Source organism: Chrysochloris asiatica, unplaced genomic scaffold, assembly GCF_000296735.1.
Source record: "Chrysochloris asiatica unplaced genomic scaffold, ChrAsi1.0 scaffold00168, whole genome shotgun sequence".
NCBI lineage: Eukaryota > Metazoa > Chordata > Mammalia > Afrosoricida > Chrysochloridae > Chrysochloris > Chrysochloris asiatica.
In genome coordinates this window covers 2,015,575-2,030,862 of record NW_006408686.1, presented here as the reverse complement: position 1 = coordinate 2,030,862, position 15,288 = coordinate 2,015,575, and the positions used below count along the sequence as shown (strand labels likewise).

Genomic DNA, 15,288 nt, shown 5'->3' with positions numbered 1-15,288 from the left:
CCCTCCCTATACAGGGTTGATACGAGTCGGAACCAACTTGATGGCACTTAACAATGACAACAACAAGCTTCATGAGGGGAGACTGCCATGTCTTTCTCTTAAGGAGTGGCTGCTGGATTTGAACTGGTGACAAGTTCTGGCCCTGTCACTGCCTTTATTTCCCTGTGGTCTGGTTGATTTGAGTACAGAATTGTTAGACTGAAGGAATGGCGGACCCTTTAGGACAGAGTAAACCGCCCCTTAGAGTTTTCAAAACTAAATCTTTACAGAAACAGACTGCCTGATTGTTCTCCCTTAGAGCAGCTGGTGGATGTGAACCACCAACCTTGCAGTTCGCAGCCTAGTGCTTAACCCGGTGTGTCACCAGGGTTCCATCACTGTAGATGCCAAACCTAGGGCAATCAAGTAGATTCGAACTCATAGTGAGTCTAGGACAGAGTTCACCTGCTCAGAGGTTTTCTGAGACTGTACATGTTTACGGAAACAGACAGCTGTACGTTGTTAGATGCTGTGGAATCAGTTCCAACTCTGGTTTCCAAGGCTGCAAATCTTTATGGGAGCAGAAAGGCTCATCTGTTTTCTGAGGAGCTACTGATGGGTTTGAACTGCTGACCTTGTGGTTAGCAGTTCAATGCTTATCCTACAGTGCCACCACGGCTCCAAACAGCTTTATGTTGTTAAGTTGTTAAATGCTGTCGAGTCTGTTCTGATTCATAGAGACCCTGTGTAGGGTTTCTGAGGAGCGACTGGTAGGTTTAAACCACTGATCTTTTTTGTGTGTGTTATTTTAAACATTTAATTTATTCTTATTAAGTATGTTTATAATAGAAACTAATCAATTCTGGTACTTGAATTGATTCATTTATAAATTAAACATTGCAAACCATTTTTAAATTAGTTAAACACTGCAAACTCTTCTTTAGCCCTGTGTACAATGCTAATGTGTGAGTACCTCCAGAATTACCAACTGGTCTGTGAAGACAAAGGAAAACAGAGCCTGGTTACTCTTCCAAGTGGTTAAGAAGGCCCGAGATAAATCTTCAGCCCCAGATTCTTTTTCTTCTCTCCTACTACTTCCTAAAGACAAGGGTTAGGTTGTTTCTCACTTGTTATTTTTGTTGTTAAGCACCATTAATAAGTCCGTGACATCTCAGAAAACAATTTCAGAATCCCTGTACAGGGTCACTATGAGTCAGAACCAACTCCACCATGGCACTTGGTAGGAGACAGAGTTTGGTTTGTGGCTTGTGATTGGCTGTTGAACCACTGATCTTGTAGTTGTCAGTCCAGTGCTTATCCTAGAGCGCCACACCAGCCCCCCCCCCCCATAGCTGTATAGTTGTCCTTCGTTTCTCTTCTAGAGGGATACAGAAACCAGCAGCATTTTCAGGACATCAAAAAAAAAAAAAATTAACAATTACTGATAACCTTTTAGTAAGAGGAAATAAATTTTCTTAGAACCGGCCCTCCTGTGTACTTACTGTGTGTGTCACATTAAACAGACTTTTATTGAACAGTTAAAGGAGCTCTGGTAGCGTAGTGGTTACGAATTGGGCTGCAACCTGCAAGGTCAGCAATTCAAAACTACCAGCAGGTCCGTGGGAGAAAGATGAGGCTTTCCGCTCCCATAAAGATTTATGGAAACCCCGGAAACATTGCACAGGGTTGTTGTGAGTTGTAACCGACTCCACGGCACAGTATGAGCTGAGTATAATTTCCGTTGCTTGACATGTAGTAAGTAATTCATTCTTCCTAACACTTCTAATGTTTGCCTTATTTTACAGATAAAGCAACAGACACAGAGAGGTTAATTTACCTGTATAGGATCACACAGCAGTTAAGTGGCAGTGTCAGGATCCAGACCTTGCCAGCCAATTCCACACGTGTGGGCTTGGGCACAGCATTCAGCTTTCATGAGTGTTGTTGAGTCAGTTCTGACTCAGAGCGACTCTGTATGGGGTTTCAGAGGATCCATCTACTGTGGCAGCCGGTGGGTTTGAACCACCAACCTTGTAGTTAGCAGTCCAGTGCTCACCCTGCAGCTCCACACCCGGACTCCAGGTGTTAAGTGGTGGTGATGGTGGTTGTGTGGCCCTGAGTCAGTTCCGACTCATAGTGACCCTGTATAGGGTTTCCTGCTTATAACAACCTGGTATAGGGTTTCTGAAGAGCAGCTGGTGAGCTTGAACAGCCCACCTTGTTATTCAAACTGGCCTTGCAGTCCAGCACATTAACCCGCAACACCACATGTTCTCTTTACAGAGGCAGAAGCCTCATCCTTCTCCCATGGAGCGACTGGTAGATTTGAACTGCTGACCTTGTAGTTGGCAGTCCAAATCATAATCCACTACACTACCAGGGCTCCTTAAGAAGGAGAATAATGGTCCCTGAAGATGTTTATGTGACGAAAGAGAATGAATTATGGTTGTTTTTAACACTGAATTATGTTTCAGTTTTTAACACTGAAAGATTATCCGGGATGATCCAGGTGAATTGAGTGTAATCACCAGGATCCTTACAAGGGAATGGAGTCCCTGTGTGGGGCAAACGGATAACATAGGTGCAAAAGGTTGAAGGTTCGAATTCACTCAGAGATACCTTGGAGGAACAGCCTTGTGATACTTCCAATAAATCAGTCATCAAAAACCTGATTCTGTTCTTCACTGTGTGAACCCTGAATTGGGATCGACTAGACTCTGCTGTTATTAGTCACCTTCAAGTCTGTTCTGACTCACGGGAACCCCATGTGTTCATGGCAGAATTGCAGCCACGGGGAATTTCTCCTTCAGAGGCTGGGTGACAGCGTGGTTAGTTACAGAGGCTTAGGTTGTGAGCGGGCTCATTTTATCACCAGGTGCAGTGGTTTTATGGGCAGTGATGGTTCAGTAATGGAACCTTCTATTGGAGAGACCCGCAACCCTGAAATAAATATGCCGGGGCAGGCTCTCGGCAGAGAGACCCCGCTTTGATTCTTACAGCCAAGGTATGTCATGTACAACTACCTCCATATGTGTGTAGAAGTGTGTGTGTTTCTGTGAATCCAGCACATGTTGCAATAGACCTTCTAGACAAAGATGAGCAGGAGGAAAGGCCTGGTGAAGTACTTCTCCAAATGAGGCAATGAATGGCTTCTGGATCACAGAGATCTGAGTGCCCCAGTCGATCACAGGAATGGTATGGGACTGGGCAGCCTTTTGGTGCACAACGTTGTGCTTGGGGTTGTGACGAGCCAGGGGCCCACAAATAATAGTGGCCCTCAAGCTCAGCTGCATGCTGCAATCTCCTTTTAAAAAATATAGATGTCTGCCCACAATCAAAGGAGTCCTGGTGGCTTTGTGAGTTAAGCATGGGTGTGTCTTAGGGATGTCAGTGGCTGAGCTTTCAGAAGTAGATTCCAAACCTTCCTTTCAAGGTGCCCTTGTGGTTGGTTAGTAGCTGAGCTTATTAACTGTTTGTACTACCCAAGGAAGGAACCCTGGTAGTGCAGTGGGTACACACTTGGTTGCAAACCGAGTACACACTTGGTTCGAACCCACCAGCTGCTCCCATAAAGATTACAGCCTAGGAAGCCTGTGGGGAGGTCTCCTCTACCCTGCAGGGTCACTGTGAGTCTTGGTCCACTTGTTGGCAACAACAGCCTCCATCATTTCCCAGGGACTCCTGGGGTCCACAGCAGGCCCCCTTTAGGGATCCCTTCCTCCAAATTTCTCCCCTTCCCTCATCCAGCTTGGGCTTGTTGCCGTAACTCAGGGAAATATTCGCAGGGACTTTTTCAGCCTCATTGTATCCAGTAAGTCTGGATTCTAGAAGAATTTGAAGTTCTGTTCCACATTTTTCTCCCTTTTGATCAGGATCCATCTGTTGTGGCCTTGTGATTCGGTCGTGGTAGCGAGCCACCCTCTCCCGAATTCTTCCGGTGTGGTTTTCCCATTCTTTAAGCACTTGCTTACTTTCTGGCATAGCCAGACATTTTAGGCTTATCCTGCCCCAGCTGTGGAATCAGCCAGTTCTCCAGTGAATCCAACTGCTCTTCAGTGTAGATATCCGAAAACCTGCTCCCTTTCCCTGTCTGCATATCCCCTTCTCAGACATCCACTCTCCTCATTATATTTACTTCCTCGATAACATTAATTTGCTAATTTAATGCTGCCCATTTCCCACCCTTATAACAAAGGACTTCTGCCACCCCACCCCCTCACCAGCCTGCTCCCTTGGACACAGGGTCTATGCTTGGCTGCACCTCCACATGGTACTCCCTTACCACCCGGCATCCTCAGCTGCTGACATCTGTACGCTGGAAGCAGAAAGGAAGGAAGAGGAGAAGGGCAGGGGAGGGCTACCTGTGTCAATTCATCGCTGTGCAAAGACAAAAACTGTTTCAGGAAAACAAAAGAATGAACCTTTTCAAAACTTCAAAGTGACTCCCAGGACAGAGCAGCAGCCAGAAGTTCAGGTTCATTGTGAGATACATTGGTTAGAAATCACATACTCAAGGACAGTCTTGCAATGGAGAATGTTATTGCTACGTGCCCTCAAGTCTGTTCCGACTCATAGCAACTCCCGTAAACAACAGCACGAAACGCGGCCAGGTCCCACACTATCCCCATAGACGTTGTGTTTGATCCCAATATTGCAGCCACTGTGACGATCCATCTCTCTGGGGGTCTTCCTCTTTTTCACTGACCCTCCACTTGACCAAGCATGATGTCGTTCTCTCAGAATTGGTCCCTCCTGAGTGTCCAAAGTGTAAAAGATGAAAAATAAGTATCTGCTTTTCCTTGACTGTAAGGAAATGGAGACTCATGACGCGGTTTCAGATTTCTGTCTGTTTGTTTCACTCTCAACAATCCTGTGACGTAGATGCTGTCTGGGTCCGTATTTTACTAAAAACAGAATTGCTGCACAGAGGGGTTAATAAATACTATGCTCAAGAGCTAACTACTCAGCTAAAAAGGCGAAGTGTCAGACTTGGAACCCGAGTCCAGCAGCTTGTGCTGCTTTTCATTCCCTGCATATTCTGGAAATCTCTCCCCTGGGAGCTACAGGAAGCACTTGTGTTAAGGTCGCTGTGTGCAGTTGTGTGGGTTGTTCACTGCACAAAGGCACTTGACCGAGGGAACTGGAATCCAGACCGTACTCTGCCTAGCAGGTGTTGTGTGACTTCTGCTACCTGGGGGAAGGAGGACCTTGAAAAAATCTCTTACAGATAATCATGTGGCACAGGTAAACGTGGCTTTCATCTGCTGACTTCTTTCTCTTTTCCCTGTTCTGTCTTCCCAGGACTCAGTACCAAGAAGAGGGCAGGATGACCAAGTTCCAGGTGAGTTGGGCTTTCTTGTGTCTTACAATGAAGTCTCGTTTCTCAAAGCTCAATATACCACCTTCTTTTCTTCCGTTGATAGAGAAAAGGGGAAGAATGGATATTTGTCTTAGTCACCAAATGCTGCTACAGTATAAATACCACAGGTGGATGAATTTAAGAACCAGAAATTTATTCTTTTACAGTTTTGGAGGCTAGAAGTCCAAATTCAGAGTGCTTACTCTTGGGGGTAGGTTTTCTCTTTGTCAGCTCTGGGGAAAGGTCCTGGTCTCCTTCCAGCATTCCTTGGAGCTCTCCATCCACCTTGGCATCAGTCTTCCCCAGGATCTAGGAGCTTCCCAGCACAGGGACCCCAGGTCCAAAGGATGCATTCCACTCCTGGCTCCTCTGTGTTGGTGGCAGCAGGTCTCCTCTTTCTCTGCTCCAATCTCTCTCCTTTTTATCTTTTGTAAGATAAAAGATGTTGCATGCCACACCCTTGGGAATCTCCTATAAATCGATTCAGGGTTATGGTGGCATTAGGGGTGGTACATCCCACCCTTAATCCTCTTACTGTCTTCTCACATCAAATTACGTCATGGGGAATGGTTACACCTCCGATGGCAAACCACTTGAGAATCCTGGCTTAGTCAAGTTAACCTAAAACCTTAGCCATCACAACATTGAACTGCTTGTTGTGCTAAGGGACTTCACATTTTGGTTCTGTTTGAGTTTTTCTTACAGTTTTATATTCTTATCATTTATTTACCACATAGAGGTACTGCTGTTCGTGTCTTAGAGTCGGTTCTGACTGATTGTTGTTGTTAAGTGCTGTCGAGTCAGTTCCGACCCATAGCAATCCTGTATAGGGTTTCCAAGGAGCAGCTGGTGAGCTTGAACCACCAACCTTGTAGTTCAAATGGCTTTGCAGTCTGGTGCATTAACCCACAGTGCCACACCAGGACTCCTTCTGACTCATGTTGTTGTTGTTAAGTGCCGTCGAGTCGGTTCCGACCCATAGCGACCCTGTACAGGGTTTCCGAGGGTGTAAATCCTTACAGGAGTAGGGAGTAGAAAGCCTCATCTTTCTCCTGCAGAGCAGCTGGTAGTTTCGAACCGCTGACCTTAAGGTTCGCAGCCCGATTCGTAACCACTACGCTACCTTCTGACTCATAGTGACCCTAAATAGGGTTTCCGAGGAGTGGCTGCTGAGTAAGCATCAGCCTTGTGGTCCAAACCGACGTCGTGGTTGAGTGCTTATCCTACAACACCAACCAGGACTCTCATGTACAAATCAAGAGTCCCTGAGTATCACACATGGTGAAGCACTTGGCTGTTATATTTGAAAGCTGATAATGTCAGTGTTAAGGAGCTCTGGTAGCGTAGTGGTTACGAATCGGACTGCGAACTGCAAGGACAGCAGTTCAAAACTACCAGCTGCTCCGCGGGAGAAAGGTGAGGCTTTCTGCTCCCGTAAAGATTTACTAGCCTCTGAAACCCTGTTCAGGGTCTCTATGGGTCGGAACCGACTCGACGGAACTTAACAACAACAACAATGTCAGTGTTGGCCAAGGTAATGCAAATGACTGATTCTTTTACCTTCTTGGAGGACGGTAATCTGAAGGGTTGAGCTGACATACTGTCAGAATTTTAAAGGTACACATTCTTCTATAGCAATTTCAATTTATTGGAATTTTTCTTAAGAAAGTAGCCAGATTGTTGGGCCAAAGACAAAAAACTCAAAGTAAATGACCATTAACTGCATTGGTTACATAGATTCTACCCCAAAACCCACTGCCCTCAAATCGATTCCAAGTCATAGTGACCGCACGTGGGTAGAATTGCTTCTTAGGGTGTCCAAGGCTGTCATTATGGAAGGAGTTCTGATGACCCAAGTACTCATGTGCTCAACAGCTAACTGAAGGGTCAGTGGTTCAAACCTACCAGCAGCACTTTGGGCAAAAGATGTGACAGTCTCCTTTTGTCAAGATTTACGGTCTTGGAAGTCCTGTGGGGGTAGTTCTTTATACTTTAGAGTCTCTATGAGTTGTAATCAAGTCCACATTACTGGGTTTGGGTTTTTTGTTTTGTTTTGATCTTTATGGGACCTGATGGCCATGTCTTTTTCCTGAAGAACAGCTGGTGGCTTCGAATCTCCAACCCTTCAATTAGCAGCTGAGTGCTTAACCAGGGCTCCTTGGTGTAATGTATTGTAAATCATAAATTCCAGAAAACTTCAGAGCCATTAAATGAGGGAAGCAGATGATAAGGAAGATTTCAATGATGCTGGCATCTCCCATTTACTGAGCACTTAACTATGTGCCAGGTACTATCCTACGAGCTTTTCGTGTATGATTTAATGTCAAGCTTAGAACAACCTCACAATGTAGTTACCATTATTATCCCCATTTTGCAAATGAGAAAACCCCAGCGATTAAGAGATTGAGTAATTTGCCCATGTGCACGCAGCCAACAAGCGACAGGGCTTTGTGTTAGACACCAAGACAGTCTGGCTTTGAACTCTGCACTTCACTTTGTAGTACGAAAGCTGCAGTAGGTGGATGTGACTTGCTTGCCAAGAGCAGAGAAGATGAATTAACTACCTGCCCAGGACAAGTAACCGAAGGCCATTGAGTGTGGCCAAAAAATGAGTAGAGTGGAGAGTTCAGAGTTATATCCCATTGTAAAATTAGTATCTCCTGTGGCTCGGTAATTAAATTCTTAGACCTATAAGAATAAGGATTCCTGGTGTGGCACTGTAGGATCAGCACTGGACTGCGAACCACAAGGTTGGCGGTTCAAACCCCACCAGCTGCTCCTCAGAAATCCTTTACGGGGTCAGAAACAACTCGATGGCATTTACCAAGAGCAGTATAACAATGTACCAGATCTCCTTAGCAAAGTATACACTTTAACACATCAAGTTAAAACTGTGGGACTGTTTTTTTTTGTTTTTAGCTGCAGCACTTGAGTCTGACTGCAGTAACTCAATACGTAGCATTGGCAATGTGGAAGGCAAACAGGAGGGAAGAGAACAAAAGTAAATGCTGTTGCCATCAAGTCCAATCGGACTGCTGACACCCGCTACGTGTGTCACAGTAGAATGGGGCGCCACAGGATTTTCCAGGCTGTGCTCTTTACAGAAGCAGATCCTCAGACTCTCTCCCATGATGCCGCTGGGTGGGTCCAAACCGCCAACCGCTAGGTTAGTTGTCACGTCCCTCAGGATCTGAGCAACTTTCCACCTGTCCTCTCTGCCTTCTCAGCTCTGCCCTTCCTCCAGGGTACGAGGGGTGTAAGGAGGCTGTGTGTCTTTGATGTTGCAGGAAGCGGTGACGTTCAAGGACGTGGCTGTGGTCTTCAGTGAGGAGGAGCTGAGGCTGCTGGACTCCACTCAGAAGAAGCTGTACCAAGATGTGATGCTGGAGACCTTCTGGAACCTGCTCTCCGTGGGTAAGGACATCCTCCCTCTGTAATTTGGCATCAGTGCTCTCGGGGGGTTTGATATCTCCATTAACTTAGGGCTCTGGGACCCCTAAAAGAGTTCCTTGTGCTTGGGGATCCGAATATTCTGATCCTTGAGGAGCACAGAGAGAAGAGATTTCTGATGTCTCCACCAAGGCAAACGTTTGCACTTGTCAACAAACTGTGTGAGTGGGCAGCATAGTGTAGCTTTTGTGTCTTGTGTTTTCTTTTTCTAATTGTGTTGTGATCTCTCAGTGGGTTGTGAATCATACCAGAATTTATTTTTAAAAGCATTACAGTAAGATAGAATGGAATAGAAAGTATCAGAGCTGCTTAGTAAAGACTTTACACATTAAAGCAAGAACAAGCCAGTTCTACTGAGTTGTATGAAAGAGCGTGGAAGGCATGGGAGAAGTACACTTTGATGTTGTTGTTAGTTGCCACTGGATGGATTCTGACTAATGATGGAGTCCTGGTGTGGCATTGTGGGTAATGCACCAGACTGCAAAGACATTTGAACTGCAAGGTTGGTGGTTCAAGCTTACCAGCTGCTCCTCAGAAACCCTATACAGGCTCGCTATGAGTTGGAACCTACTTGATGTCACTTAACAACAACAGTGATGAATTATGTATAAGGTAAGTCAAAAAGCATAGCTACAGAATTATAAAAACCTTATTCAACAAAAGTAGCAAAATGTGAAACTATTGTTTTTTGACATACTCTCCATCTAGGTCTAGACACTTCTGAAAGCAGTGTTTCTTGTCTTTAACTTTTCTTCAAAGGATTCTGTTCACTTCAATTTCCACCATGCCGAAATCCTCAAGGGATGGCAATCATGTTCCTTTGAAATGTTCTTTGAGTGTGAGGCAAGATCAGGGTGTATGGTGGATAGAGTAAGATTTCTCATTGAAATTCTTGTAGGATACCCTTTGCTGCCATTTATGAATGAACAGGTGTATTGTGTGACAGAAAAAAACTCCTCAGAGCAACTTTTTTGGTTTTTTGTTGTTGTTCACCAAAGCAGTTTTCCTTCATCTTCAAACTTTTAGTTGGCCCCTGAGATTGCCCAGTGTCCATTGAGAAAATCTATCACTGTGACTCGTTGGGCATCTCAAGAAACTGTTGCCACACCCTTCTGAGCTGACCTGAAAAAAGCCACTGTCCTGATTGGACCTTTTTTTGAAAGCATTTTGATGAGCCGAAGACAAGTGTGTTAGTGAGAGAACTTGTGTGCACCATCGCTGATGCCAGAGACGGGATTAAGTGTGTCGGAGTGTACCTGTGCATATACAAACTGGGACTCTAGTAGCCATACTTTTGGGCTTGCCCTCATATGTGTATGAAAGCTCTTCCAAAGGTTTGTGGAAAAATGGAATGAAAAGAGAAGGGAGTCTTTCTGTGAACTTTTTAAAGCCCCCTTGTGTACCTGTTCTGGTTCATAACATAACCTGCATTTTCTTACAGTCCATTAATATCAAAATAAGACCTTAAAGGTTTGAAAAACACTCCTTTAAAAGGAGTTGGATTACGTGATCGGCACCAACAGTTCCATTCGTTTTTCTGTAGCGCATGTACCCGAAACAGCGTTAACTTTGCAGCTGTAACCAAACTGAATGTCATTCTCACATAGTGGCGTTTCTGTAGCCTTAACTGGTTGAGCTCTCCACTCAGAAGAATTCCGTTTTTGAAGTGATAGCTAGATGCCATTGAGTCAGCTTCGACTCCTGGTGACGTCACATACGACAGAACGAAGTTGGATCTCATTGCTGTGGCCACCGTGCCTGTCCATCTCACTGAGGGTCTTCCTCACCCTTGTCGTCTCTCTGCTCCACCAAACATGAGGTCCTCATCTAGTGTTTGGTCCCTTCTGATGACGTGTGCCCAGCAAAAAAGTCAGACAGTGTTTGTAACCCATGAGGTTTTCACTGGCTACGTTTTAAAATTAGATTTCTAGGTCTTTCTTCTTAGTGTATCTTAGTCTGCAAGCTCCGCTGGAACCTAAGTGACCCTGTTGGTATTTGAACTCCCCGTATCATAGCAATCTGCAAGCCACCATCATACAACTAACTGATAGATTTGTTGTTAGGGGCCACTGAGTCAGTTCCAACTCATAGTGACCCTATGTAGGGTTTTTAGAAGCTGTAAATCTTTACAGAACAGAAAGCCTCATCTTTCTCCTGTGGAGTCTGGTGGGTTTGACTTGCCCACCTCGTGGTTAGCAGTTCAGTGATTATCACATACAGCCTCCAGCAGTCCCTGACAGATGTTGTTGTTAAGTGCCATGGAGTCAGTTCCAACCCTTAGTGACCCTGTATTGGGTTTTCAAGGAGTGGCTGGTGAGCTTGAACCACTGACCTTGCGCTTTAAATGACCTTTGCGGTCCAGCGCATTAACCCACAGCGCCACACCAGGACTCCCCCTGAGAGATAGTGGTTCAAAAATATATTTCCCTCCAGTTGTCTCCTTAAGAGCTTTTAGCATTTCATGACAGTCTGTCTGCAGACTTTGGCTTGGACATTTTGATCAGGGATGACATACCGCATGTCTAGATTACGCCATGCAGTCCTGATCTGAGGTCGAGCGACAGGCCAGGGTAATGCTGTTTCCACTTATCACGATACCTGATGCTGAAAAGAGAAGGTGGCTTTTGATTCGCTTTATTTAGGCTAAGGTAGGAAGGTGAATTTTCTCTTCTGTAAAACATTTCTGGCATGTCTATTTCACTCTGCAGTTGACTGATTTATTACCTGTATCTCACACATTAGACTTGGTGTGGGTCTAAAGGGACCTTTTGTTGGTTCTGACCCATAACAACCCTGTATAGAGTTTGAATTGCAGCTGATGGGTTTAAACTGCCAGCCTTGTGGTTTTCAGTTCAGTGCTGATCCTACAGCACCTTAACATTTAATAAATAGAAGCCTAGTGACCAATTCTTTGTTTGCTCAAGCAAGTAAAGTAAGGAGCAAGATGTTGTTTTTGATATGTGCTGTGGAGTCGGTTCCGACTCATAGCAACCCTGTCCAGGGTTTCTGAGACTGTAAATCTTTATGGGAGCAGAAAGCCTCATCTTTCTCCCGCGGAACTCCTGGTAGTTTTGAACTGATGACCCTGAAGTTAGCAGCCCAACTCGTAACCAAGATACAAGGTAGTAAAGTCTGTTCATTGAGGCTTCCTGCTGTGGCCTAAGTGTGAAATCTTGCAATTTCACACAAACCGATTGTTAATTCTCACCTGTGAATTCTCTTTATCCTTACAGAGGACAAGCATCAAACTAAGAATAAGATCGAGACTCTTGAAAGATTAAGGTACCATTTATATGAAGAGCTTTCCTGCAGTGTAATCTGGGAAAAGGTTGTAAGAGAATTGACTAGAAATCAAGATTCCACGATAAATCTCCAAGGGAAGAGTTCTTGGTTACTAAAACAAAATGATTTCCCCTGGCAGATCTGGTCAGGAGTATCTATTGAGGTTTCTGAAGAGACTTATTTAATGAGTCTTCAAGGGAGTAGTGGCAATAATACTAAAACCCAAAAGTTTCCTACTTGGAGAACCCAAGATTTGGGGAAGGGAACTTATCTGAGTGAGTCCCAGAATCCTCGGAGTAGATATGAACAAATTCCTGTGGGGAAAGACCTCTGTAGATGTGATCAGTGTGTTGACAGCTTACATTGGATCTCATGCCATCATGAAGGTCATGGAGTACACCAGAGAGCCCAAGCTTCTAGCCACCGTGGAAAAGACTTCATGAAGCAATTGTCACTTAATCAGCATAATACAGTTGACAGAGGAGAAACCTATCTGCGCAACGAGCGTGGCAAAGGCTTCTGTGATGCCTCTGATCTTGAACTTCATCAGAAATCACACATAGGGGAGAAGTCCCACACCTGTGGTGAGTGTGGCAAGAGCTTCAGTTATAACTCAGTTCTTCCAGTTCATCGGAATGTCCACACAGGAGAGAAGCAGTTTAAGTGTGATGAGTGTGACAAGGGCCGCAGCCAGAGTTCTTACTTTCACACGCATCAGAGAGCGTACACAGGGGAGAAGCCCTGTACATACCGTGAATGTGGCAAGAGCTTCAGTCAGACTTCCTCTCTCCATACCCATCAGCTCATTCATCCAGAAGGGAAGACTTTTAGGTGTGATACTTGTGGGAAGCATTTTGATAATAGCTCTGATCTTAACACCCACTGTCAGGTCCACAGTGGAGAGAAACTCTATCTCTGCAGTGAGTGTGGGAAAAGCTTCAGGCAGAGCTCACAGTATGAAGCTCATCTAAGAGTCCACACAGGAGAGGAGTCATTGAAATGTGAGGATTATGGAAAGGGCTTTAGTGAACGATCAGAATTTTATAATCATCAAGTCCACTTAGGAGAGCCTCCCCATCAATGTGATAAGTGTCTTAAGTGTTTCAATAGTAAGTCAAGTCTCCATGTCCATCAGAGAGTCCATACGGTTGAGAGACCTTATAAGTGTGAGGAATGTGGGAAGACCTTTAATTGGAGTTCACATCTGTATGTTCACAGGCGGGTTCACACGGGAGAAAAGCCCTATAAATGTGAGAAATGTGATAAGGGCTTCAGTCAGGCTTCGCATCTTCAGGCCCATCAGAGAATGCATAGTGGAGAGAAACCATACAAGTGTAATACGTGTGCTAAGGGCTTCAGTCGGAGTTCATATCTTCGGGTTCATCAGCGAATCCATACCGGAGAGAAGCCATTTAAATGTATGGCATGTGGTAAAGGCTTCCGGCAGCGCTCCTATCTTCACACACATCAAAGAGTGCACATGGTGGAGAAACCCTACAAATGTCATGACTGTGGAAAGGGCTTTTGCCAGAGTTCTTCTCTCCTTGCTCATCAGCTCATTCACATCGATAAAAAGACTTGTAGTTGTGACAGGTATGGAAAGAGCTTTAATAACAGCTCAGATCATCGTATTTATTGTAGAGTCCACACTGACAAGAAATCCTTCGAATGTGAAAAGTGTGGGAAACTCTTCAGCTGGAGCTCGCATCTTCAGGCCCATCTAAGAGTGCACACAGAGGAGAAACCATTCAAATGTGATGATTGCGGGAAGGGTTTTAGTGGCAGATTTGCGCTTCGCAGCCATCAACAGCTCCACTCAGGAGAGACCCCCTATCAATGCGATAACTGTATGAAGGGTTTCACTAGTAAGGCAAGTCTCCGAATCCATCAGAGAATTCACATGGTTGAGAAACCTTACAAGTGTGAGGAATGTGGGAAGTGCTTTAATTGGAGCTCCCATCTCTATGTTCATAGGCGGGTCCACACAGGAGAGAAACCCTATAAATGTGGGGAATGTGGTAAGGGCTTTAGTCAGACTTCACATCTTCAGGCCCATCAGAGAATCCATACTGGAGAGAAGCCATACAAATGTAGTATATGTGCTAAGGGCTTCAGTCGGAGTTCATATCTTCTGGTCCATCATCGAATCCATACTGGAGAGAAACCATTTAAATGTGTGGTATGTGGTAAGGGCTTCAGTCAGCGTCCCTATCTTCACACACATCAGAGAATTCACATGGTAGAGAAACCATCAGATCAGAATATCAGTTCATAATATTTATTGTAAAATCCACACTGAAAAGCAAGCCTTTGGATGTGAGAGTGTGGGGAATACTTCAGCTAGAGCTTGCATCTTCAAGATCATCTGAGAGTCTGTAGTGGTAAGAATCCATACAAGTGTGATCTATGTGGTAGGCTCTTCATGGCTTCACATCCACCAGAGTCCACACAGGAGAGAATCCATACAAATGCTAGTGTGTATGTATAGCGCTTCAGTTGGAGGTCATAGCTTCAAGTTCATGAGACAGTTCATGTTCAAGAGAAGCCATACAAATAAATGCATGTGATAAGAGTTTCAGTAAGAGCTCATAGCTTTAATTTCCTTAGAGACTATCAGCTTTATGAAACTCATACCAGAGTCTTCAGCCAGCACTCATAATCTCCGTGCACCTGAAGGAGTTTCCACCGAAGAGAAACCCGAGAAGTGTGACATATGAGAAGGGCTCTAGGCAGAGTTTGCATATTGAAGTTCATCAAAAAGTCTACATTAGAGGAAAAACTCTAAATGTGAGGACTGTGGAGAAGGTTTTACTGTAAGAGCCACATTTCACAATCATTAACAATTTCATGTGGGAGAACTCTCTTCTCACCCATCAAATATGATAAGACTTGCTAAGGGTGTGAATAGTAAGTCTCCATGTCCATGGGGGGAAACCGTACAAATGTGAGAATTGGGTGGAGGGCTTTAGTTGGAACTCGTATTTTCTCACATCAGTATTCGTTTAGGAGAGAAATCCTATACATTTTACCATCTCCAAACTTACTGAGAGTCCACAATGGAAAGAACCTATACAAATGTAAGCCGTTTGTAATTGGGGCCTTCTTTTTTTTTTTTTTGTAAAGTATCTCAGAATCATTATTTACATTAGGTTATCCATCAAGAGGAGAAAACCTGTAAACTGATGTGTTTTAAGAACTCAAGAGAGAGTTGCATTCTT

The 15,288-nt window shown here is 44.6% G+C and overlaps 1 protein-coding gene across 1 annotated transcript; it reads left to right on the top strand.

Moving 5' to 3' along the window:
- Positions 1–5,305: 5,305 nt before the first annotated feature.
- On the top strand, positions 5,306–14,787 carry LOC102836510 (zinc finger protein 227-like). The gene is made up of 6 exons (XM_006871492.1): positions 5,306–5,320; positions 8,626–8,752; positions 12,022–12,171; positions 12,718–13,634; positions 13,719–14,256; positions 14,747–14,787. Exons 1-6 carry the CDS (start codon positions 5,306–5,308, stop codon positions 14,785–14,787), a joined length of 1,788 nt encoding a protein of 595 aa, XP_006871554.1.
- Positions 14,788–15,288: the final 501 nt, after the last annotated feature.

Excerpts from the sequence above, each read along its gene's own strand:
- LOC102836510 (XM_006871492.1), top strand. Across the intron at positions 8,753-12,021 it reads CTGGAACCTGCTCTCCGTGG|AGGACAAGCATCAAACTAAG; the intron begins GTAAGGACATCC and ends TTATCCTTACAG. Across the intron at positions 14,257-14,746 it reads ATTTAAATGTGTGGTATGTG|GAGTTTCCACCGAAGAGAAA; the intron begins GTAAGGGCTTCA and ends GTGCACCTGAAG.